Source organism: Lepidochelys olivacea (genome assembly GCF_965140295.1).
Source record: "Lepidochelys olivacea isolate rLepOli2 genome assembly, chromosome: 15".
NCBI classification, from domain to species: Eukaryota; Metazoa; Chordata; order Testudines; family Cheloniidae; genus Lepidochelys; species Lepidochelys olivacea.
Genome location: NC_140425.1, coordinates 31,938,569 through 31,963,484, shown reverse-complemented (window position 1 = coordinate 31,963,484; position 24,916 = coordinate 31,938,569). Strand labels below are relative to the sequence as shown.

The following is a 24,916-nucleotide window of genomic DNA, read 5'->3' as shown; positions in this document are numbered from 1 at the left end:
AGGAAGGGAGTGTGTTCCGGAGGTATCTGAGTAGCAGGAGAATGCAAAGATGAAGAGAGAAAAGGAGAGGTGAGGTAAAATTGATGCCATGGGCAGACACCTGCATTTTAAAGGGTCAATCTTGAATTTAAAATTATGCATTTAAATTTGCCTGTGCTGCTAATAACACCAGTATTGTTCACACCGGAAGAATGTTAATGAGCTAATGTATTTTTCACCATTTATGCCATTTGTTTGCTTTTATCATTCCAGGCAGGATGACCCAGAAGATGGACTTCCAGTCAGTTTTACTTGTGATGAGGATGGGATGGGAGTTACAATGTGAATGAAATGATGTGATAGTAGTACTGGGAGGGATGACTCTGCAAAGACACAGGTTATGCCTCTGAGCAGACCCAGAACAAACAAGATGTTTCCGGTAGCCTGAGCAGCAGACACAAACTGACCTGAGGGCTACTGCAGTAATTTAATACATTGTGGTGGGCCTTCTCTACTGCACTGTGAGTGCATTAGTAAATGTGACATTCTCTGATTGTCATGAAGTAGCCTCAGGTGATATAACTGAGGTTGCAAACACTGCAGGGGAAGGTTTAGTGACAAACAGAACACCATTTCAATTGAATTTTAAAAAAAAAAAAACATTGCTATTAGGCATTTTAAAGCCTTGGTTTTATAAATACCTAGTTTTTTGGCCCTGAATTGACTTGAGATGTCTCCTTCTAAGATCAAAAAATACACGTGAACATTTTAGGCACCTACGTTACAGCCATGCACTCAATGTGACAGTAAATCATGCTCTCTTGAGTCTGACCTTACTGAAACAATTTCTTTAGCAGAATATTGAAATGGCTGAATTGCCTTCCATGTCCTGTGTGCAGAATAGGTGGGTTTCAGAGATGAGCCCGTATGCAAAACGAACATTGCTGTCTGTGTGTTAACCTTTGGAAAGCAGGCTGCATGATGAACAAAGCATTACAAAACACACAAGCTGACCATTAAGACCAGAGATCTGACCGACAGTCAAGGAGATACCTATGATATGTCTGGCAGTACCACTGGGATGAATCTAACTGAATGGGGTTTTGCTCTTAGCTTTGAGCTGGTGCTGGGTTTTGGAAATGCTCTGTTATTGTTATACGTAGAAATGTTACTTGCACTGGAGGGTTAGGAATTTAATTTCTTTTAGACCTGGTTTAAAAGTTACAGTGAATGAGCAACAAGTTGTTGACAACAGCATTTGCTACAGGTGCAGGCAGTGTTGTAGTGGGGGTCAACTCACAACGATGAAAGGGAGCGCAACCTGGCGTTCTCAACAAGCTAGTCCCAAATCATCTGGCGTCTGTATGAACCTGAAGAAATCCCACTGATTCAAATCAACAATCTCTTGACACTCCCTCTAATAATCCTATCTCTTGTTGAATTTTGCATTTGGTGCAAGAACATACATAGGCTGATCATCGTTATTAGTCACTTAATAAGAGCTCAGGTAAGGGTATCACTTTTATGGAGGGGGGCAAATTAGATGCACTGCCCTATCTTTAGATAGCATGATGTGGTCACAGGTTTCTAAGCTTCTGCATCTCTACAAAGGCTGAAGAGACTGTTCTAGTCACATTTTCCAACCGTTGGCAGGTTTTCCTGACATTGCCAAGCAAGGTTATAAACCTAATGGAGATAAGGTTGCAAATTGGATGCATTTTTAAAAGTTGGTGTTCTCATCTCTGGTTGTAGGACACCAGAAATTTAAGTCACTCAAGTAATATTAATAATTTAGACTCACTCATTTGCCTACTGGCTTGGCCAGTAAACTACAGAACTCCCCTAAATTAGGTGCTTTTAATTTATATTATTACTACAAATCTTTCTTAAATAATCCTACAGCAGGTTCTAGCTATAAAATACCACTTAGATATAGGAATAATCAGCAAGAAGGGAACCCTCATGACTTGAATATGGCAAAACTGAACTACATGAACTTTTGACCTGACTGATATAAATTCTCAGAGAGGACAGAGAACTCATACCCAAGAAAGGACCATAGACTTGCAAACAGAAGTCAACAAACCCCAAGACACAGAACAAACTATTCCAAGTGAATCATATTCCAAATACCTTTTACTCCCAGTTTATCATCTGTTCACACTCCCTCTTGCTGACAGGTCCAAGTTCTTCAGCTAGAAGTTGTAAAGAAGACAGAGGTTGTGCAACTAACAAATACAAGTGCTTGTGGATTGTAGGCAAATAACTCACATTTAGCTAAATATCGCATACAAGTCATGAACTCGGAATACCTGTGACATCAGAATTGCTTCCATTGTCATTTCACAAAAACCGAGCTATGCCACCTATGAATTCATCAAGACAGAGGAGGTGACTGGGTCTATCGGAGAAAGATTCCACTCAAACACAATTCAACTAGTGGGCACGCAGTCACACATGCTACAGTGAAAGTTGTTTAACAATGTAATCCCCTGTTTTCACATGCTCATTATTTACTGAAAAATGCCTGCTGACCTGGATATTTCTATGATTGTTTTCTGCTCAAAGTGCTTTTGTTGTTGTTAAATTTTGAAAAAAATCCAGCATTTTAAAAAAGACAAACAGCAATAGGCAACATTCTAAAAAGGAGGTAAAAAAGTACAGACATAGAAAGCCAGGTATATCCAGGGCTGGCATTTACAGCTTGCAAAATACATTCTCTTTATACAACTGAGCACAAAACATTTTTGAGGTTTGTTAAGTGTGCACCTAATCACCCTGTGCTTTAATTGCATGTCAATAGACACCTGTCAGTCTGGAGGCTTAAAGCAGCTATTAATATAAATTATTTATACAGTGCTCAAAGTCTACATGACATGATATAAAAAGAGAAAAGGGGTGAAATCTTAACCCTATTGACATAAATGGGAGTTTTGCTATTGACTTCAACAGAGCCAGGATTTCACCCAAGGTCCCTGCCCTCACAATCTTACAGATGAAGAGCCTGATCCTATGAGGTGCTGAGGTTACTACTGTGTGTGATGAGGGTGTCCAGCACCTGGCAGGATTGGGTCCTAAATAAGCTTAAGCTCTTTCATAAGTGCACTCTTGTACATGTGTGTTACTAGCAGTTTGAACAATTATGCAGCCACAAATAAATGGTTGAACAGGTTCAGTGATCTGTAGGATTTGAGTTGTTTTAGGCACTTGTTGCTACCTCAAGTACTTACTGTGCCTTAAAACCTTACACCATTGTAAAGCTTTCAAGCACTTTAAGTATTTATTGTGCTGTAAATATTTAAGGCAGTTTAAAGTTATCCTGTTCAGCATTTGAGTTGACATAAGCACTTATGTCAACTTAAGACATTTATTCTTTTTCTAAAACCCAGGAAATTAAATGCAAAATATTGCACCAATTTACTATTAGTGCTGCAAAGTTAAAATCACAAAGACTCAGAAAATACAAAAATTCAGGTTCCAACAGCAACATTAACCTGCTTGTGAGGCACATATGCAATGTTTTGCACTTGTTATGCTGGTTAAATGTCCCGTTTGATATCTTACTATGCGTACCATAAAATATATAATATAAATGTAAAACATAGAGGAGATGACAAGATAATGGGGTGTTGGAGCCTCTACTTCTGCACTTCTGACTTTAATTGTGCTACCTTAACATTGCATTAACACAATTTGTATATATTTAATTATGTACAGGACTTCTTATGAAATTGTGCTTTTGAGACAAATTAGTGAAGATGTATTATTCAGCAAGTTGCTTCTCAAGGACACTGCAGTGATAGATAATCTGATTCAGGCTTCTGTCACTAACAAGTCCTATCTCCACGCTGGGGCCTGCCACGCTTAATGGGATTAATGTTAGTTACTATAATTTACTACATTTCCATCTTGTCTTCTCTTCCCAGAGTTCCATTTCCCCGTGGATGTATTTTGTTTCAGAAGTGCCATGGACCCCAGTGTGAATTTAGGGAAAGCACTCTCTTTGCCCAGGAAGAAAGCACTGCACATAGACTTTGAGTGGAAAAAGCACTCTGTGTGCAGGATTTTGGTTTGAATCTTTTTCCTCCCTTTTGAGGAAGTGCTTAAAATTCACCGTCTGCATGTCAAGTTTTTTAAGCCCGATCTAACAGGAACAGTAAGTTATGTGCCAATTAAACCATCTGGTCTATATAAAAAATTTAGTTATATTAAATATTTAATGACAAACTAGATTAGAATACCTCATTAAGGCCTGAGAAAGGAACCTCTGGAACAGGGCCAATGAAGTATAAATAAAGAGGCTGCACAATCAGTCAGTTTTACCAGCGAGTGCTGCTAGGAGTGTAGTTTGATTTCTAGATGCTATCATTGAGAAAATCATATACAAACACATTTCTGAATTGCGTTCAGTGCAGATGCTCCAGCACACTTCTGTCTCACTTGGCTCTACCCGGTGCAGCGGAGCTGTAATTGGCAGATATTTTCACAAATGGGGAAAGCCAGCGCAATTTGAGGCTGCAGTGTGAACAGGCACCAAAGGGCACAAAGTTCTGTCTTAAGCTACACACCGTAGTTCCTGGCACAAAAAGGCCTCGAGATACATTTGTCCCTTGCTTTAGCCAAGCAAGCAGTGAAATATATTTTGCTCCTGAGCCAGAATGGGATGTAATAATGATTAGGTTAATGACCCAGCACAGGGCTCTTGGCATATAATGCAGCATTTACAAGCAACTGAAAGAAACATTTTGGGAGGGGAAAACAGATAGAAGGTTCAACCTTAATGAAATATACTGGACTTCAGGTTGTCAGGATAACCTCCACAGAACACATGGACCAGTCCCAGTTCTCACAGCTCTCGCCTGCAAACCTACCTTTGAAAGCCGTTGGTGCTGGCTGCCATGAACTCAGCTCGGCCAACAGGCATGTAGGCCTTTGGTGCTGGATGGCATTAATTCCAGAAGGATGACTTGGCTAGCAAGCTGCCTTCCGGGGATAATACTGAGAGTCGGTTTGGTCCGTGGGGCACATCATGCATCCCTAGTGCTACCTCCATCAATGGCTATTAGCCAGGATGGGCAGGGATGGTGTCTCTAGCCTCTGTTTGTTCATTTCCTTTGAGGCACCTGGCACTGGCCACTGGAGGACAGGATACTGGGCTAGATGGACCTTTGGTCTGACCCAGTATGACCATTTTTATGTTCTTATGTTCCATGGGACAAACTGGGCACCTCTGCAGTGGGGCGTGCTGGTCTTTGTGATTCTGCTTGGCTGGGGAGTGTCAGGCACTCCTGCCACTAGCATAGTGGGACATGCCTGGTGCTCTGGTTGGCACTAGCATACTGGTGCATGCCAGGGGCTGGGTCTGGCACTAGCATGGCAGGGCGCACTGGGTTCTGTGGATGGCACTAAGGTGGGGCATACTGAGCTCTGGCACTAAAACACCATAATAGAGGCTCAAACTATATGTATACCCCAAATAAAAAAAAGAGCAAAAAATGCCACCATGGCTAAACAACAAAGTAAAAGAGGTGGTTACAAAAAGACTTCCTTTAAAAATTGCAAGTCAGACCTTATCGAGGAAAACAGAAAGGAGCATAAACTCTGGCAAGTCAAGTGGGAAAATATAATTAGGCCAGAAAGAGAATTTGAAGAGCAATTAGAAAAAGACACAAAAACTAACAGCAAAATGATTTTTAAGTACAGGAGAAGCAGGAAGCCTGCCAAACAATCAGTGGGATCACTGGAACATCAGCGTGCTAAAGGAGCGTGCAAAGAAGACAAAGCTGTTGCACACAAGCTAAATGAATTATTTGCATTTATCTTCACTGCAGAGGATGTGAGGGCATTTCCCACACCTGAGCCATTCTTTTTCAGTGACAAATCGGAGCAACTGTCCCAGACTGAGGTGTCCATATAGGAGGATTGGGAACAAATGGATCAGTCAAACAGTAATAAGTCACCAGGACCAGATGGTGTTCACTGGAGTCGGTGCTAGGCAAATTCTTATACTGAAAAGTGAATAGGGGGGGCCCCTTGAGCTGCTCTGAGCCCTAAGCAATTGCTGTCTCTCCTTATACCTAGCACTGGCTCTGGTGTTCACCCAGGAGTTCTGAAGGAACTCAAATATGAAATTGCAAAACTACTAACTGTGGTGTTAGAGTAACAGCCGTGTTAGTCTGTATTCGCAAAAAGAAAAGGAGTACTTTTACATCCGATGAAGTGAGCTGTAGCTCACGAAAGCTCATGCTCAAATAAATTGGTTAGTCTCTAAGGTGCCACAAGTCCTCCTTTTCTTTTTAACTGTGGTGTGTATATGTAACCGATCACTTAAATCAGCCTCTGTACCAGATGACTGGAAGGGTAGCTGATTTCATGTAGATTTTAAAAGAAGGCTCCAGAGATGATTCTGGCAATTACAGGCTGGTAAACCTAACTTCAGTACCAGGCAAATTATCATAAGAACGGCCACATTGGCTCAGACCAATGGTCCATCTAGCCTGGTATCCATTGTCTTCTGACAGTGGTTAATGCCAGATGCTTCAGAGGGAATGAAAAGAATAGGGCAATTATCAAGTGATCCATCCCCTGTTGGCCAGTCCCAGCTGCTAGCAGTCAGAGGGTTAGGCTGCCCAAAGCACTTGGCTGTATCACTGACCAGCCTGGCTAATAGCAATGGATGGCCCTGTCTGCCATGAACTACCTAGTTGTTGTTTTTTATACCCAATTATCCTTCTGGCCTCCGCAACATCCCCTGGCGAGGAATTCCACAGGTTAACCCTGGCTTGGGTGAAGACGTCCTGCCCTTTGTTTGTTTTAAGCCTGCTGTCTCTGGATGTCATTGGGTGGCCATTGTGGTGCGTTACACGGAGTAAAATGGGGTAAATAACACGTCCCAGGGCCCGGGCTCCACACCGCAGGCCCATGCCCGGGCCCAGGCCTGCCGCCTGGCGCTGCTGTGGCTAGCCCATGCGCTGCGCCTGCCGCGCGCCCTGTCACCGCGAGGGGGCGCGCGGGACCCGGGGAGGCGTGGCTGGCCCAACCCGTCCTCTGCCCATGCTCACTTCCGGAATGGGCGGGTCCGGGAGCCCCGGGGGCGGGGCGGGCCCCGGTGATTGGGCTGCTGGGGCGGAGGTAGCCCGGGGATTGGGCGGGACGGGACAGCCCGGCAATTGGGCCCCGCCCTGCAGCGGCGCTTGCTGCGAGCGCCGCCCCGCGCGCTCAGTCGAGCCCGGGCGGGCGCGTGGAGCCGGCGGCCCCGTCCCCAGCCATGGCGCTGCTGCTGGAGCACGAGTTCCGGGTGGTGCCGGCGGACCGGGAGATCGAGACCGGCCCCTTCCTGGACGCCGTGGCGCATCTGCCGCCCTTCTTCGGTGAGGGGCCGGCCGGGGCTGTGGGGGAAGCGGCCGCCAAGGGGGGGTTGGGGGGGAAGCGGCCCCCGGGGACTGGCCGGCGCTGGGGGGGGGAAGCGGCCCCCAAGGGGGGGTTGGGGGGGAAGCGGCCCCCGGGGACTGGCCGGCGCTGGGGGGGGGAAGTGGCCCCCAAGGGGGGGGTTGGGGGGGGGAAGCGGCCCCCGGGGACTGGCCGGCCCTGGGGGGGGGGGAAGCGGCCCCCGGGGACTGGCCGGCGCTGGGGGGGGGAAGTGGCCCCCAATGGGGGGGTTGGGGGGGGAAGCGGCCCCCGGGGACTGGCCGGCGCTGGGGGGGGGGGAAGTGGCCCCCAATGGGGGGGTTGGGGGGGGAAGCGGCCCCCGGGGACTGGCCGGCGCTGGGGGGGGGGAAGCGGCCCCCAATGGGGGGGTTGGGGGGGGAAGCGGCCCCCGGGGACTGGCCGGCGCTGGGGGGGGGGAAGCGGCCCCCAATGGGGGGGTTGGGGGGGAAGCGGCCCCCGGGGACTGGCCGGCGCTGGGGGGGGGGAAGCAGCCCCCAATGGGGGGGTTGGGGGGGAAGCGGCCCCCGGGGACTGGCCGGCGCTGGGGGGGGGAAGCGGCCCCCAATGGGGGGGTTGGGGGGGAAGCGGCCCCCGGGGACTGGCCGGCACTGGGGGGGGGGGAAGTGGCTCCCAATGGGGGGGTTGGGGGGGGAAGCGGCCCCCAGGGACTGGCCGGCACTGGGCGGGGGGAAGCGGCCCCCCAAGGGGGGAGGCTGGTGGGGAGGAAGCGACCCGTGGGATTGGCCGGGGCTGGGGGGGGGGGGTACCTGGTGAGCCAAGCTGAGCCCCCTCGACCCGCCGGGGATGCGGCTCGTTCACGCTCCGCCTGCTGGGCCTGAGCTCTCTGTGGTGGGGCGCAGGCAAAGGGGAGCCCTTTGCTCCCTGCCAGGCGGCTGGGCCTGAAGCCGAACAGACCCTGCTCTGGCCCCGGGGTGCTGTGGACACGCTGGCCCCGAACGCGCCCTGTGCGCTTGGGCCCCTGTCCCAGGGAGGGGAGATGTGTGCCCAGGTCAGCCCTGGCAGCCCAACCCGGGATAGACCGATGTCGAGCACAGCTGCTGCTCTGCCTTGGGGACGAGTCCGACCCAGTGGCCTGTCTGCGGATAGCCCACAGGGTGCATCTGCCCCGGATATCTCTCAAGTCTGAGCCAGTTTCTCACAGCAGCAGTTTTGCTAGCTCAGGGATCCTTCTCTTGGTCTTTGCCCTGCAGCTCGCTTGCTCGCTGTGCCCTCGTGTACCCAGCCCTCTCAACAATGCTCGATTTTCTGTTTCAGGTAGTGTCAGGATGCTCCAGGCTGTCTCGGATGCGCTCAGTTAGACAGCGGGTCAGACTGTACTGTCTGGCACACTGTGCTTATTGCCTGGAGCTGAGTCAGGAGACCTTGTACCAGATCCTCAGCAGCTGTGTCCAGAGAGGTGTGAGGGTTAGCAACACCCATGGGAGTTCGTTGGAGAGGCTCTGTGTGGATGGGAGGGTTCAGCTGGCTCGTTAACTCTGAGTTAAGGCATTTCTAGCACTTTGCCAGTGCACTGGCTCTGGTGTTTCATGTGCTGCCTTTTAAATGTAAGAGGGAAAGTTGTATTAGGGAAAACGGTGTAATTAATGCAGTACAGCTTGTGTGTATAGACGAGCCCTGAGATGGCTGTACTCCAGTTAAAGATGTACAGTGCCTAGCGTGGATCAGTTATATCGGTATAAAGCTGCTTATACCAATTACAGCTTATTGCTGAACAGGAAGGCTCTACAAGGGTGTGAGCAACACTTGACACAAAATGTCAACACCTTAGAAACATAATATGCCAAGGCCTAGTCTACACCAGTCTTTGTACCTGCGTACGGTCTGGCTATGCAATGAATTTGTACCTGAGTGGACTGGAGAGAGGGGGACTATGGAAAATAGAAAAGCTTGGCACACCCTTAGCATTACCTAAACTGCTTGCCTGACTTCAGCTCTATAGTACAGCCTGTCAGAGAAGGCTTTCTCTCCGGCTTGTGGGGGAATGCTGCCACTGATTAGTTTTAAAAAAAAATTACTGGGGTTCCTTTCAAGGGGCCCTGCGTTAATTTACACAGCTCTGTAACGGCATATGGGGTTCTTGTAAGACATGGTTACATCCGCCAAATGCGCCGAAACATGGTCACCAGTTTAAGTGTGTGGAGATGCCATGGTCTGTTTGTCTAGGAATCTCACTGAGAGTCCTGTATTGATGGGTCTGCCAGTATTTCTGTTAGAAGCTTTTCCTTTCTGGGGTTTAAAGCACTGCTTGCTGTTTCTGGCCTCAAACCCAGCACAGCCTTGATCTAAAAGGAGGGCAGAGGGGAGGGCTGTTTGGTTTTCATGAGCATGGGAGACTTGGCTTGTGGTTCTGTTACAATGTCCTAAGAGGAGGGGCACAGGCAGGTGTAAAGTTACGATTCTCTCTAAACTCGGACTCTGATCATGGCAAACTTTTCCAGCACTTCTCCCAGATCTTAATGTATTGGGAGGTGGCTGAGGTGACTGTTAAACAGAAGTCTCCCTCTTTAAAATTAATCTGAATTAGTTGCATTAGAATAAGGTGAGGGGGGTCTGAAGGCAGCATTTAAGGCTACATAGTGTGTTGGGTCCACAGGGGCTTTGTACGGGAAACTCGGTGTCCAGAAAAGTGTATCTGGAAGAGCCACAGGACAAGTGAGTGTTTGCCTGACCCCAGGAAAGGGCATCAGTAGCCTTCCATAATTTCAGTTACCCCCTCAAGGAAAGGGGGATTTGGGGTTAGGATATTCCTTCTTTCCCTGCTCCCCCAAATCTACTGATCATACTCAGACTTGTAGTTGGACTGTCTCCATTTACAAGAACAGCCCCCCACGCCCTGGCATTAAATATCCTGATGGCGCTTGGGGAAAAGTGCATCACAGTTATTCTGCCTCAGCTGAGTTGGCAGCACCCCCTGTAATGGATTTAAATGGGAGAACATTGCCTGGTCCCCAAGGAATTGGCAGTCTAAAACATGTCCTAGAAAACAAGCTCCCCAGGCATTGATGGGACGATACATTGTTTACTTGCTCACCCCAGGGGAGTTAACCAGTAGGCCACAAGGCTTGATGCAGGATTTATGGGTGACTTTCTCTGGTCTGTGTTACACAGAAGGTCAGACTAAAAAAAAGTCTACCTGAAATGTTGTTCTGCTTCCTGAGACAGACATTCTGTTCCACGTGAGACCTGGGGATGGGGCTGAGTGTGAAGAGAATGCAGCTGTTAGCAGGCAAGTTACTGGATCAGTCTTGTTCAGTGATTGGGATGTAAGAATGGTTTCCCTTTCTGGGCTGAAATCTGCATATCAGTTCTGAGGGGAAGGGGACAGTTCTCAGGACTTGGCTGGTAAGTGAGCACTCAACTGAGCAGGCTGCATGGTCAACTAAGCAGGGATGTTTAAAGTAAAACCCCACTCTTCACATCTGCAGGACAGGGTTGCAGCTAAAGCAGAACAGGCTTTATGATTATTACTGTGGCAGGAAAGGAGATAGAGACCTGGCACAAGCTGTCATCCTGCCCAAGCTTTAGGACTCTGGTGAATGCCTGATTGAGAATTCATGTAAGGTTTGGGTATGGTGGATCCTAACTTCCAGGGATTCCTGGAAGATGCCTCCTCTGATCAGCTGATCCTCAAGCAGTGATGGCAGTTAAACTTCATACCTTGGGTACATCTGCCTTCTAAAGATTTCCTCTTTCACCCCACACAGAGGTGAATTCTGCTTCCCTGTGCTATTCTATAACAAGACATGGGGCATCTCTTCTTGCATGGTCTTTGACTGTTTTCTCATCCTTTCATCCATCTCTCTCTCCCTAAACCGAGTTTTCAACCCTTTTCTCACTACTGTACTTTCTGTAAAGCTTTCCCTCCTTCCCACCTAGGCACTCGCAAAGTTTGGCAATTGTACCCCACACCTAAAAGCCAGAGGATTAAACCTACTAGCCAAAGATACTGACCAGGGCAATATCCAGGTGAGCAGTCAATTTCTATGCCCCCTACCTTCTCAGGCTACTTCCATTGGAATCCCAGCATCCTCCTCTTTGCAAGTGTTGACCCTCCCCCAGCCTCCTGGCTTTTGCAGGGGAGGGGGGTCAGCGACTCTGCCTGTCTCCTGAACTCAGGTTTTGATCTGCCTTCCCAGTGGATATCTCCAGTGCTTGCCTCAGCTGTTAGTCATTGCCCAACTTTTTACTGGGGTGACTCACCAACTGCATTTTGTCTTCCCCTGCTGCTGCTCCTCTTAGCCCTCCAGGGCCCTGCTCTCCCCTCCCTATACCCCCAAGCCTCTTGCTTGGCTCCCCCCAGTCCTCCCTTGCTCTTGCTCTCCTAGCCCTTCCCCCTTCTGCAGCCTCAGCCAGCTCCTCCCTCTCTGCTTGCTGGCTCCAGCTGCTTCCTTTGTGCTGCCGCTGCCTGGATCCCACTTCCCTGGCCCAGCAGCAGTGAGTGCAGCGGGGGAGGGGAGGAGAATGCTTCCAGAGCATGCATGGGGTGAGGAGTGACATGGGAGGGCAGTGACAGGAAATCCACCTACACCTTTCCTGTAACCCCCTAATAGGTCAAGAGCTGTCATTTGTGGGAGACTGACTTACAGCTCTTTTGAGCAGCAGTGAGGAAGCTGACTTGATTCTGTTAGTTTCATTGCTGCCCAGAGTTCTGACTAGCAGCAATAAAACTGATGGAATAATTCGGTTTTCACTCTGCTGTAGCTTGGCAGAGGCCTTGGATCTGTAGGACTGCATCAGTTCCCTTCTGCTTGCATTTGCAGAGTTATTGTTACCATCGGGGGGCTAGAATGGAAGTTTAGATTCTGCAGCTGTTGCGATGGTACTTTCCTAGGAAAGCTACCTGCTTCCCTGAGCATGTGGGTTTGTCCTGTCACAGTAAATTAAACACGTTTTAATATAAATGTTTGACAGCCAAAAGCATTGGTATGTTCCTGTGTGGCTATCTGTCCTGCAAATTACTCTGCACAAGAAAGTGGAATGCAGCATATTAGGAATCAGGCCAGTTCTCGGATAAGTAGCATGCTTCATAATTGAGTGTAACTGAATCTTGTCACCAACCCTGCCCTTTTATAGGAAGGTTTTTTTGTTGAAGTTGTTCATGTTCTCTATGTGTATAAATCTCCCCACTGTATTTTCCACTGAATGCATCCGATACAGTGAGCTGTAGCTCACGAAAGCTTATGCTCAAATAAATTGGTTCGTCTCTAAGGTGCCACAAGTCCTCCTTTTCTTTTTGCGAATACAGACTAACACGGCTGCTACTCTGAAACCAGTGATACTTTGCTTTCTCTTGTGGCATGGTGTCCAAGCGAAGGAGGCATCTACCCTTGAGTCATTTTGTGTGCAATGTATATAAAAAGAACTTGTGCAGTGTGCTAACAGTGACTGTCTTTGGAAGGCTACCAATATTTGTCAGTGAAGGGAATCTAGAGCAAGAACTACTATCCCAAGCCCCACTCAAAACAATAGGAGGTCTCTAAGTTGTGACTGCTTGTGTGAGCTGCAGCAGTTACTAGGTGTTGCTGTTGCTATTGTTCTGATCAAGAGGAAAAATCCGCAAGGTATGTTGCACTCTGTAACATGAATCCATCCTTCCAACCCAATATTTACTCTTACGTGATTTGGCAGCATAAGCATGACTTAGGTAAGCACTGACAGGCAGGGAGGTGAATGACTCTACTGGATAGGAGGGGAAGAACAACTCTTTTCTTTAATGGCTTGGACAATGCGGGTAACAGCACAAGAGCGAGCATTAACCTTTCTGCAGTGCTGTGGGGTGGGAAGTATCCTGGCAGCATCCTTCTGAGTGAGGCAGGAATTGTCTTTTGACTGACCAGGTTGGGATATTTTCAGAGTAACAGCCGTATTAGTCTGTATTCGCAAAAAGAAAAGGAGTACTTGTGGCACCTTAGAGACTAACCAATTTATTTGAGCATGAGCTTTCGTGAGCTACAGCTCACTTCATCGGATGTATGCCGTGGAAACTGCAGCAGACTTTATATACACAGAGAATATGAAAAAATACCTCCTCCCACCCCACTGTCCTGCTGGTAATAGCTTATCTAAAGTGATTATCAGGTGGGCCATTTCCAGCACAAATCCAGGTTTTCTCACCCTCCACCCCCCCACACAAATTCACTCTCCTGCTGGTGATAGCCCATCCAAAGTGACAACTCTTTACACAATGTGCATGATAATAAAGTTGGGCCATTTCCTGCACAAATCCAGGTTCTCTCACCCCCTCACCCCCCTCCCAAAAACCACACACACAAACTCACTCTCCTGCTGGTAATAGCTCATCCAAAGTGACCATTCTCCCTACAATGTGCATAATTAAGGTGGGCCATTTCCAGCACAAATCCAGGGTTTCTCACATCCCCCCCACCCCCATACACACACAAACTCACTCTCCTGCTGGGATGTGGAACATAAATTAAGTGGAACTCCGCTGCTCTGGTGATGGGTGCCTTTTAAATGTATATACTTGTTAGTGACTTGTCTGTGGTCTACATCAAGTGGGTAGTGGAGCCAGGGCTAGTGCCTGGGCATTGCTGGCTCCTTGTTCTGTGTTCAGTCCACTTGGTCACGCTGTATTCCATTGTAGGCCTCTCCTGTTTGTCCCACTGCATTGTAACATGCTGAGCTCCTACTGGCTGTTGGAGGCCAGTGGATTAGGTAAAGCTGTTGGAAGAACATCATCGGCTATTTCAGCAAGAGATGCTACTGTATGACCTTGTTCCGCTCATGTTTGAGCTTCCTGGAGTCAATGGAGGGAGTTAGGGCCCAGTAGGATGTCACCATTTACAATACTGCTGAAGAGTTACTCTTATGCCATCTGTCTAAAACACCAAACAAAAGCCCTCTGAGCTCCCTGGCTCTGCTGAACCCCTTGCCCAGAGATGGACAGGGATGCTCGCTGAGTGAGAGAACCTCTGGTCAGTAGTAAAGTTGGCAACCCTGACTGGGGAGGGAGACTCTTTCCAATGTGGAGCTGTTTTACACCTGCAGCCCTGGAATCTGTGATCATACAAAACCTCCTCCAGCTTGGTGCAGGGAGGGTCTAGAACAGTCTGTGTGAAGGGAAACCCCGTGCCACAAATCAGCGGTGTAGAAAGGGCAGCAGAGGCTCCATGCTCGTCTCGGTGGCTGTCATTTCTCAGAGTACAAGGGAAAAGCTGTTTTTCTTCTGGCAGCGCCATAAATGTTGTCTATGACAGATGAATGAAGGCAGGATTTGGCTTTGTTACTGGAGCCAAGTTAACAGTTTGGTTATAGAGTCTAACACTGTTTGCTGCCTGTAGTGAAAACCAGTAACTTTGAATTCACGTGAGGGGAGCAGCAGATCTGTTGAACAAAAATGTCGCTCTTTACCAGGCCCCTAGCTGCATCCCAGTAGACTGTTTGAAATATGATGCATTAAAACCTCCCCAAAGTACCAAGCAGGTCTTTAGCTGGCACGCCCATCATTGCTATTGGCCTGCGGGGAGTGCTCATGGGTGAGAACCAAAACTTCTTACAAAGGGATCATCCCACATGCGGTCTGACTGACTCAATCATATCGTAATCCAATGACTGGTTGGGTTGCATCACTGGACAACTCATGCAGTAGAAGGTTAATTGGCAAAGACCCCATCCAACTGGCTAAACTACTGAGTTGAGAAAACTGCCGAAGCACACAGTTCAAACTCCCTTGAGTCAAACTGGTCACTGTAAGAGCCCCCTGGGCTAGCCCAACCACATCAGAGAGGGAGCTGAGCAGCAACACAAGACCATGATTTAACCAAGGTCACCTGGGAAATCAGGGGCAGTGCCAGGGATAGAACCCAGATTGGAGTCTGGTGCTTTAACCAAAAGACTGCTGTCCTTGTCCTGTTCCCCCTCACTCCCGGGTCACTGGAAGCTCAGTCTTCTGTGCAGTGACCTTTATAGTACTTCATAGCTTCTGTCCCTCCATAATACTAGAGGTTGGTTGAGTTCTTAGGGCACTATCTCAAATCAGGCTGGGGGAGGACTTTGTTAGGATGCTGCTGTGGGAGGGCAGCTTGATAGACCAGATTGCAGCCTGAAGTGAAGTAATGGGCATGTATTGTCACTCCAAGAGCCTTCTCCATTTCCCAGGATTCCTTTCCTTGGGTCAGCCCTTCAGGAATGCAGACCAGCTTTGCTGTGTGAGAGGAGCAGTCTGTCTCACACCAGCAACCCTCAAACACAGCATAGGGCAGCCAGATGATCCTAGCAATAGGGGCTTGTCTTTATCACACTGCGACCTTACTGAGCTCCCAACTCCCTTAGTGCAGAAAGTGTTGTGTTAGGGAGCAGTATCCAGAGTAACCTGCATTATAGACACAAGAGAACCACAGTGAAGCCATTAGCAGCCATCTCCTTCACAAATCCCTGTAATGATGGTTTTATGTAACTACTGACACATCTGTAGCGTAATTTAAGGGCTTGTTTACAATTGTAAGTTAATTCGGATCAAAGTAGGGTGTGGATTTCAAGTGTGATCTGTTCTGGAATAACTCATGTGTAGACAAGCCCTAAAAATCCTGATTTTTATTAGGCCACAATGAATGGCATTGGGATATTTCAACACGGGATATTCTGCTGTTAAATTGTGAGCAAATCAAGTGTCTGGTGTAGCAGAACCAGGAAAGAGGGCTGATTCTCACCCTCAGCTTTATCACCAGCTTCTCCCGGATTTCTTCCTGGGATGAAATAGGAAGGTGGCGCCTCACTAAATGGCATAAAAGCTGCTAGGGTCAGGCAGCCAGCAAGAGTCAATATGCCGCCTTCTGGGGCGATGAAAAGCAGAAGGAAACGGTCTGAGTAACTGAGCTAAAACTGGTAAAACAGGAATGTGAAATGCAGCGCAGTTGTGTTCACAGGACAGGGTTTGTGCTGAATGTATCCTTGGACAGGCTGCTGCAATAGGTGCCTTTTAGATCTTACGGGAGCAAGAAGCAGCTTATGGCTGTAAACTCTGGGAATGCTCCTCTACACCCGCAGGTTTTGGGCAGAGCTTAATTGCTGAATTAACATTTTCCTATCAAATAAAGCTGTTACAAGCTAACCACGTAGTTTAAAACCTAGTGGATATTCATTGGAAGCTGAATAAATCTGAAAACCTTTGTGTCAGTAGAGCACTAATAATTGCTAAAGGAGTAGTGCTTCAAACATGGGAATCCAAAAAGCAGTCAGCGATTGGAGCATAGACAACATAAGCCAGACTGCTATGGAAAGAATTGGACACCATAACAGAGACCCTCAGATGTAGGATGATTGCCTAGAAGGATCTGAATGGTTCTGTTAAATGCATACCCTGCTTCTTGCCCTTCCTCTGAATTTTGCTTCTCTTCTTTATCTTCTTCTAATGTTTTCCCCTTCAGTTTCTCTGTATGTAGAATAAGGCAGAATAAGATTTAAAACTAGTTTGGTTTTTATAAACCAATTGTAAACTGTAATGCAAACGATTGAGTCATATGGTGTATAATCAAATCTTGAAAGATTAGGTAGCAGCGGGTTAATATGTTGAGAAGCTTGCCTATGGAGGGATGGGGGGGGCTGTATGTGTATATTGAAATTTATAACAAGTTAATGGTGGGAAGAAAGAAACCGCTTGTGGGCATGTCCGGCTGTTGGAAAGCAATGCCCCCCCCCCCCCAGGATGGCTGCTGCTTTGGTTGATTGGGATCTCACCACGGCTGTCTGATGGCTCCCTTCTGGGCAGCCCTGGGTCCTTTCCCCAAAGTAGAATGGGCTGTGGGGAGCCAGAGAAGAGGTTTTGCAAACAGCACTTTGCCCACCTAACCCACTATCTCTGCATGGAGGGTATTCGTTCTCAGCCCATCCCGCCGTGGACGTCACTGCTGCTTTGGTCCTGCCGGGCCCAGGTTCCTTCTGGCATCCTGTCCCCCCTCAGCTTTCCTGACTACTACCTGGTTCTCCTCCTTGTCTGGCTGTTCCTGGAGGGGATTCTGCTCTGCTCTCCATCTTCTCCCTCTACACTCTCTGGGTGAGCTCACTTGCACGATCTCAACTATCCTGATGCCGAAGGCTCAGGATCTGCCTCTGCTCCTGACCCGTCTCCCTCCAGCCGACCCTGCACCTCGCCCGGCTGCCATCTCCTTTGGAAGTCTGGCTTTCAGCTTGAATATAGCATGACAAAGCTGTGCCCGTGTCCTCTCCTTTTCAGCTGTTGCAATGATGGACTGGGGCTTCTAGGTGCTGCAGTAATGTATGTCCTAGGTCAGACTCCTCCCATCAGTGTATTGTGGATTGGGGGTGGGGTGCCTCAGGAGCTTGTCCCATGGAAACAACTAACCAGTTCACTTGTCTAGCGTGGATGGGCTTGGCGGTCCCAGGTTGCTGGCTCATAGGGTTTCCATAGCCTGTTAGGTATTTCCATCGGTGGGGGAGGGGCAGGGGTGTCATGAAATATGTACATCAACTTTTTTCTAAGCAGCTGGCCAGCCCCATGCAGAAAAATCAGTGGGGAGTGTGGTGCCCAAGGCACACTGCCAGTGGGGATTACACTGTACCAGGCGGCCCCAGCCCCTGAGGGGCGGGCATATTGCGTGCATTGCCCCAGTTGCATTTCCTGGGTTGATGCTCTTTAGTGGCAAACCCGGAGTGCTGATTCTGCTGCCTTTCCATGTCCTGGTGTCAGGATGTGTAGTTCTCAGGCCACATCCATCTCTCATTGCACGGGTGGAATCTGTTGCTAAGTTAAATGTCCATCAGACAATAGCTAGTGTCCTGTTCCAGGAGCTGCCTCAGTGGTCGTGCTCCTGACAATGTCTGCTATTGTGGGAGACTTGCTTTACAAAAGTCCCCCAACTAAAGCAGAGTATAATGGCTGTCTTGATTGCCTGCCACTATAAATGACTTGCTGTATCTTTTAATTAGATGCACTGATTTTATGGAAACCCTTTGTTCGAACTCCATAAGTCACAGTACAGTAACATAAACACCCTTCAAGTTGGGTAAAGTAGTGAGATGGTGTGAAAATGGTTCCCAAATGCTTGTGGTACCTGCCCACATGGCCCTCACTGCATGAGGGTTCTGGCCCTTGGTGCTCTGTTGGGCTGTCCTCTGGAGTAACTTTTCGCTTTAGGTGAGATGTTCTCAAGAGCTAGCCGTGCAAGTGTGCCGGGGCCCTTCCCCATCTCTGTGCGTAACTCTGGGGATCTGGCTGAAGCACAAGGAATTAAAGCTTCAGGCTTCAATAAAGGGAATTTGATGAAAGTGAAGTGCAGGAGCGTCCTGGGCAGCCATGATGCTGACCTGGCTCTGTCTTGCTCTCGTCATTCCCTCTTTCCCATTGTCAGTGTGCTTCTGCCCCAGCCTGATGGGAGCGCTGGGAAGGGTGAGTGGGATCTCATTCAGCCTCTGGTGCCTCCGACACTGCTGGGAAGGGGCTGACCGCGGAGCTGGGGTTTTCTGCCTTGCGTGCTTGTCCAAGTGAGACCCCCCCACTCCTGGTCAGTTTCAACTCAATCTAAATTCAGGCCCATGACCTAGCGGTAAAGGATCTGTATCCCTTAGCATCTCTGCTGGATCGAAATATCCTTGCCAGTCCTATGCAAATAAGGTCCAGGATTTCTCTGAAGGATTGTTCAGGGGTCAGAGAAATGTTACACAGTAACGGAAACATAACTAATAGTTGGTGCCGCTGCCCTTCAGTTAACCAGCCTTGATTAAAATAAGGTTCACAGCAACGGAAGAGGAAGTAATCCGAATCCATAGATTGCTAAAACCTGGTGTGCCTTAACCTCATGGTAACTAGTGTGTAAGCTGTCCCAAGGGAAGAGCACAATGAAGACATGCCACTTCAGTTTTATAGTGAGGTAAGCTGGGCGTGGCCAGCACTAGACACTCACCTGGGGTTGACCTCGTGGTAAAACTAAAGTACATTGTTGTCCCTGCTGTTCTTCCCTCCGGACAGCTCATGCCAACATTGCTCCTTTTGAGTAGTGAGGACAAGGCCAGAGAGAGTGGGGGCTGGGAAGTCAGATTCCTCAGCAAAGGAAGGCATTCAAACTGGGACATGTGTAAGCTTGCTGAACAGCTGACGAGAGACAGCGTGAAGATGAAACTGGGGAGTCTAAAGTGATGTGGCAATACAGCATTACCAAGCTGACTGCCTTGAGCATTTTGATCTTAAGCAGGACTCACTTCCCGCACCAGTAAATTGGTGGTACCGACTAGTAAGAGCTGAAGCTGAATTGGCTTGTCCCCGAAGTGCTGTGAAGATAGAAGCAGTAGAACTGCCAATGATTTTTTTTGCCCCAAGTGCGTGTGGTTATTTATCCACTGGACACCCCCTTTGTAGCTCGGCTGTTTGCAGATACCTCCTGCTTGTTTCACCCTGGCTTGTTTGTACCTGTGAAATGTTCTGGATCTGTTGCCTTTGGACTGTATTTCAGAGGTATCTGGTTGGATGCCCTGATTCGGGGATCTGCTCTGTGACACAAACTGCCTCTTTCTGTTGGCCTTCCTGACACACGCCCTCACTTTTTTCTTTTTTTCTAGATTGCCTTGGGACACCAATAGTGTATTCGCCAGTCAAAGCAGATCTTGCTGGAAATATCAAGGTAGGAAGGGGTATCCCTGAGATCCGTATTCTCGTGGTACTTGCACCACGCCACCAAACTCCAATGACTAAAGGCTACAGTCACTAATTGTGCTGTGCTGGGGAGACTTGAATAGGGCGAATTTCTCCATTGTGAAGCTGTCAGAATGGCAAGCTGTGACTTGGAGATGGAGAAGAGGGGGACGCTGGGTTTCTCAACACTGTTTCAAGCAGAGGAGCATTTGGTCCAGGGTTGCTTCTTGCTTTGTACCCCTGCCAAGACCTCTATATAAGTTCAGGATGGACACTGGCTCTTTGGTTTCTTTCCACCGGATCTGGCTCTGCGTTGGCTGGCCTCTCTTCAGTTAGCTGCTTCTGCTTGAAATCCCCACAGTGCCTAGAGCAATGAATACCAGGACCAGAGTTGGCATGAGCACCGAGCCAATGTCTCCAGTAGGCCTTGGGAGTATTCTTAGTTACATTGCAGTCATAAAATGGGAGCCTCTTCCGGACGGAGCCTGCGGTTCTGTGGATTTGGGTTTCCAGCAAACATGCTTTTTGGCTAGTTCATCCCTGACTTCCCCGTGTATACAGCTGTGATGCTGTCTACCAATGTTAAACACCCTGAATTTGGATAGATACTTAGACCGTTTTCCCTCCTCCTCCTGCAATGTCGCGCTGCGTTGCTAAACTGCCTCTAATGGGAGCGCAGAGGTCAGCGCTGTGCATTTTAATTGCGATACGCTGGTTTTTAAGGCTGTAGACTGCTTTCAGGCAGAGCTCTGAAATCTTTTCTTTGGTCAATTTCAGAAAATCCGAGCAGTCTATGAATCAAATCCTACCAAGTTCAAAACGCTAAAGAACATTTTGGAAGTGGAGAAGGAAATGTATGGACCAGCGTGGCCGAAAACAGGTGCAACGCTGGCACTAATGTGGCTAAAAAGGTGAAATGTGGATTCTGTGGCTGTTGCACACTTGTGGCTGTAACTCTCTGGCTCTCTAGACTCACGTGCAAAATGCTGGTTTCACTACAGAGAATGAGTCGCTCTTCTTGGTTCTGGCCTAGTTAAAACTCTGTTGCTGTTAATTTGTCCCCCTCCAGTATGTCTGTCACCTGGTAAAACAATGCTGCTGTCTTCCATGTGTACAGTCTGTTTTAGCACAGTGGTTCTTAACCAGGGGTCCACAGCCCACCTAGGGGCTGTGAGCTGGTTTCAGGGGGCTGCGGGGCCCCACGGCTGAAGCTCAGAGCCCCAGCAAGGCTGACCTTCCCCATAAGAGTGAAGCCAAAGCCATGAGGCTGAAGTTGGGACCACCCTACCCCTCCACCCAGTGCTTGAAATCTGGAGCCCTGAGGCGTGTACAAACTCCCCCACCTTCCCCTCGCCGCCCGCGGTGGGCTGAAGCCTGGTGCCCCAGCGCCCCTGTAGGGCTGAAGCTGGGAGCACAGCCAGAGGGAGCCCTGAGCCTCTGCATTTCCAGCAGGGCTAAAGTCAACAGAGCCATGGGGCTGAAGCCCCTAGCCCTGGCACCCGTTGCAGGCTCTAAAGCCCCATGCCCCAGTGGGGCAGGACCCAGGAGCGGAGCCACAGGGCTGAAGCTCCAAGCCCCAGTGCATCTCCTTCCCCCCTCTCCTCTCCTCTCCCCCCAGGGGCTAAAGCTATGAGCAGAGCCATGGGGCTGAAGCCCAGAGTCCCAAGCAACCCCTCCCAGTGTCTGGAGCCCTGAGGCTGAACCCCCATGGCTGAAGCCAGGAGCCCTGAACTTGCCCCTGTCTCCTCTGTCCCTCTCCTCACCCCCCCAGGGCCCTGGAGTTTTTATGGTATGTCAGGGTGGGGGGGCCTCAGAAAGAAAAAAGTTTGGCCTAGACCGTGTGTGTTCCCTGATGCATACATGGCTGGAATGGTAAATTCTGGAGAGGGCCATGTGAAAACCCTGGTGCAAGAAATCCAGAGTCCTGGGACTGGCCGGCCAGCGATCGGGGCCTGCTACAGTCCCAGCCTGTTAACCTCCCTCGGGGAGGCGTTTTGAGACTGGTACCATGGGTGACACTTGCAGGGAGTTGCCAAGCTGGCAGATGCTGTTTCTCTCATAACTTGGGCTGACAGCTGATAGTTGAATTGTGAAATGCCTGATGGACTGCTGTGTGTCCAGTGCAAACCTCTCACGCCTGTTCTGTGCTCTTCTCAATCACTCAGGGGCCTGAAGTTCATTCAAGTTCTCCTGCAGAGCCTTTCGGATGGCGAGAGGGATGAGGAAAACCCGAACCTCATCCGAGTCAATGCACTGAAAGCCTATGAAATAGCCCTGAAAAAATATCATGGCTGGATGCTGCAGAAGGTCTTTTCAGTGAGTGCTTGCCTCCAAAGGGAACGGGGGAGAGACACCCAACTGACAGGGCAGGCCTAGCTCCAGACGCAGCGCTTCATAGTGAAGGCTGCGGGGAATCGGTGCCCAGATGCTCATTCTGTAAATGCCATTAGTCTCGCTTGCACAAGGAGTGCAGGATTGGGTGCTGATCCGCTGCTTCTCCTTGGCTTGGCCGGGAGGGGACACCATTTTCCAAAGTGTCTCAGGATTTGGGAGTCTGCTGACACACCATAAAGGAACCTGACTTAGAGTGCAGAGCTCCTGCCTGCTGAAAACCCAGCCCCTGGGCCTCTGTCATGAGTCACTCCTGGAAATCCTGGCCAGTGGGTGCTATGTCTGGGACCCCCTCAGGGGACCTGTGGGCTCTGGGCTAGTATCCCTGATCCCAAGGAGATGCTCAATTCTGAGTAGCCAGTGGGGTTGCTATCCAAGTTTGCCATTGTAGACGCTTGTCACAGCAACTTCTGTGTGGCAGGTTGTTGGTCTCGGCTGCGCTTGTAAGAACTCACTTTGGTGCGGAGCTGGGAGTGTTCCACTCGGGCGGGGCGGGATGGGCCCTAATAGAGCTAATGGGAGCCTGGGCAAGGCAGTGGAAGTTTGTGGTGGCTGACGGCTCGTCGGTAAAATGGACTACGGTGAGCTCAGAGGGGGTGTCTTGGCGGGGGGCAAGGGAGATAGTGCTGATTTAATCTTCTATCATGGGGAAGTAAATTAGGCAATTTAGAAGGAAACTAAGTTTTGCACCTGCCTTTAGCTTTAAGACTTGTGGGCCTGTTGCTTAAAGGTGCGGAGCCCATGCAGCTTCTAGGGCACATACAGCCCAAGATAGGGGCTCGTTTTATCGTCGGTTTGTACAAAAACCAGTGTGAACTCTGAAGCGCACCAGGTGTCCTGCCTACCTCTGTTTCATGACAAGTGCTTTCTCCCTCTCTTAGGGATCCGTCTATGCTCTTCCATACAAGTCGGATTTACTGAAGGCTCTTGAGAAAGGAAAAGAAGTGAACGAGGAGGAGACTCTAGAGAAGATCCACCAGTTCCTAGCGAAAGCCACTCCTATGCTGGATGCAATTTATGACATGTACGCAAAAATGAATGCAGAACTGAACTACAAAGCTTAACATTTGCACAGGACGCCTACCACCAAGTATAAAGTACACACTACCTTAATCCTAAAGTGGGAACCCTAAATCATTGAGCACTGGGGCTGCTCCCGTTCATCAAGTGACTGATTCCTGGCCTGGATATGGAAGGAATAGCCTGGTTTTCTATAGAAACAGAGCAATAAAATCATGATTGTATCTCAAATCTTCATGGAACTTCAAACACCTGTTTATCAACTGGGGAGCAATGAAACTTTCTACTCTTAACATATTTCTTTAAAACATGTCTGGGGGAATGAGGTGTAACTGACAACAATGCTTAGCTGCTGCTATTGTCTGGCTCTGCCTCCGCCTCAGTTTTCAATAAGCGTGTATCTTACGAAGATATTGGTGTATAATTTGGATTGTCTGTATATTTAGATACCATAGGAGTTTGTACTCTCATTGCAGCAGTTACCTAAGATGTCCTGTGCGCTGAAAAGAGTGGGGTTAATGTAATTAAACAGCTTGATTACACTGAGTGACTAAGAAGCCTCAAAAATAATGTCAGAAATTTGCAAGAGAATAAGCCTTCAGTGATTTTCCCCCCCGAGTCGCATTGAAATCTTGTAGGATTCTGAGTTTTCTCCAGTGTGGGAATGGTTTCTTTTGCCTAACTATTGCTTCAGGGACAGTTACTCCAAATTAAACCCCCTGTAACTTCCATATGTCTCTTTAAAAATTTTGCTCCAGAGACGCAAGTTGCCTTAATAGTGGTTTGCAGCACAACTGAGCCTTACCTTAGGACTTCGGAGGTGGGGGGGGAGAACTTAAAATAAATGCTGAAAATGAAACATCTGTTTTGAAAATTTCTTTTGAAGTCGTCTGACTAGAGAAGTTCCTTCTCCTTTGGTGCCATAGGTACAAAAATGTCTCCTCACCCACCTGTTCCCTTAAATTTTACATGGAGCATCTGTTTGATAATGTGACGCTTCACTCCGCAAACGTCTGGAGTCCTAGATGTGCAGTTAGATAATCCTAGTAGCTAAATTACCTATTTCAGATCCAGAGTCCTTGTATCTCCCCGGCAGATGGGGCTATTTGCTGTTTAGTAGGATCTAGCTTTAGTTCAACTGACTTATGTTTTGCTATTTAAACTTTATTTGACTATCCTGCTCCTCACACTTCTACCAGTGTGGAGGTGCAGAGTAATGGGGCTCAAATTGCCTGCTGCTTTTTACTGCCTGTTTTTTTTTTTTTTTACAGAACACTTTGGCTATCTTAACTTGACACAGAGTTCTACACTGTTGAAAGTACTTCCATGGAATCTAGCTATGCTTTCAGGTACTAGGCTCTGCTTTTCCATCCACATGCTCAGCATTAGGAGAAAAAGGGTTGGTTAAAATCTGGCCAGGTGCTCATCTGATCCCATGCTTAATACTTTGTTGATCTCAGAGCAAATTTAGTG

The 24,916-nt window shown here is 48.5% G+C and overlaps 1 protein-coding gene across 1 annotated transcript; it reads left to right on the top strand.

Moving 5' to 3' along the window:
- The first annotated feature begins 7,187 nt into the window (after positions 1–7,187).
- GLTP (glycolipid transfer protein) lies at positions 7,188–24,302 on the top strand. The gene is made up of 5 exons (XM_084649135.1): positions 7,188–7,349; positions 19,960–20,021; positions 20,810–20,943; positions 22,198–22,348; positions 23,305–24,302. The coding sequence occupies exons 1-5, from the start codon at positions 7,247–7,249 to the stop codon at positions 23,485–23,487; spliced, it is 633 nt and encodes a 210-aa protein (XP_084505261.1). The 5' UTR covers positions 7,188–7,246; the 3' UTR covers positions 23,488–24,302.
- The last annotated feature ends 614 nt before the right edge of the window (positions 24,303–24,916 follow it).

Excerpts from the sequence above, each read along its gene's own strand:
- GLTP (XM_084649135.1), top strand. The coding sequence starts at position 7,247 with ATGGCGCTGCTGCTGGAGCACGAGTTCCGGGTGGTGCCGGCGGACCGG. Across the intron at positions 20,944-22,197 it reads GCACTAATGTGGCTAAAAAG|GGGCCTGAAGTTCATTCAAG; the intron begins GTGAAATGTGGA and ends TCAATCACTCAG. Across the intron at positions 22,349-23,304 it reads TGCTGCAGAAGGTCTTTTCA|GGATCCGTCTATGCTCTTCC; the intron begins GTGAGTGCTTGC and ends TCCCTCTCTTAG.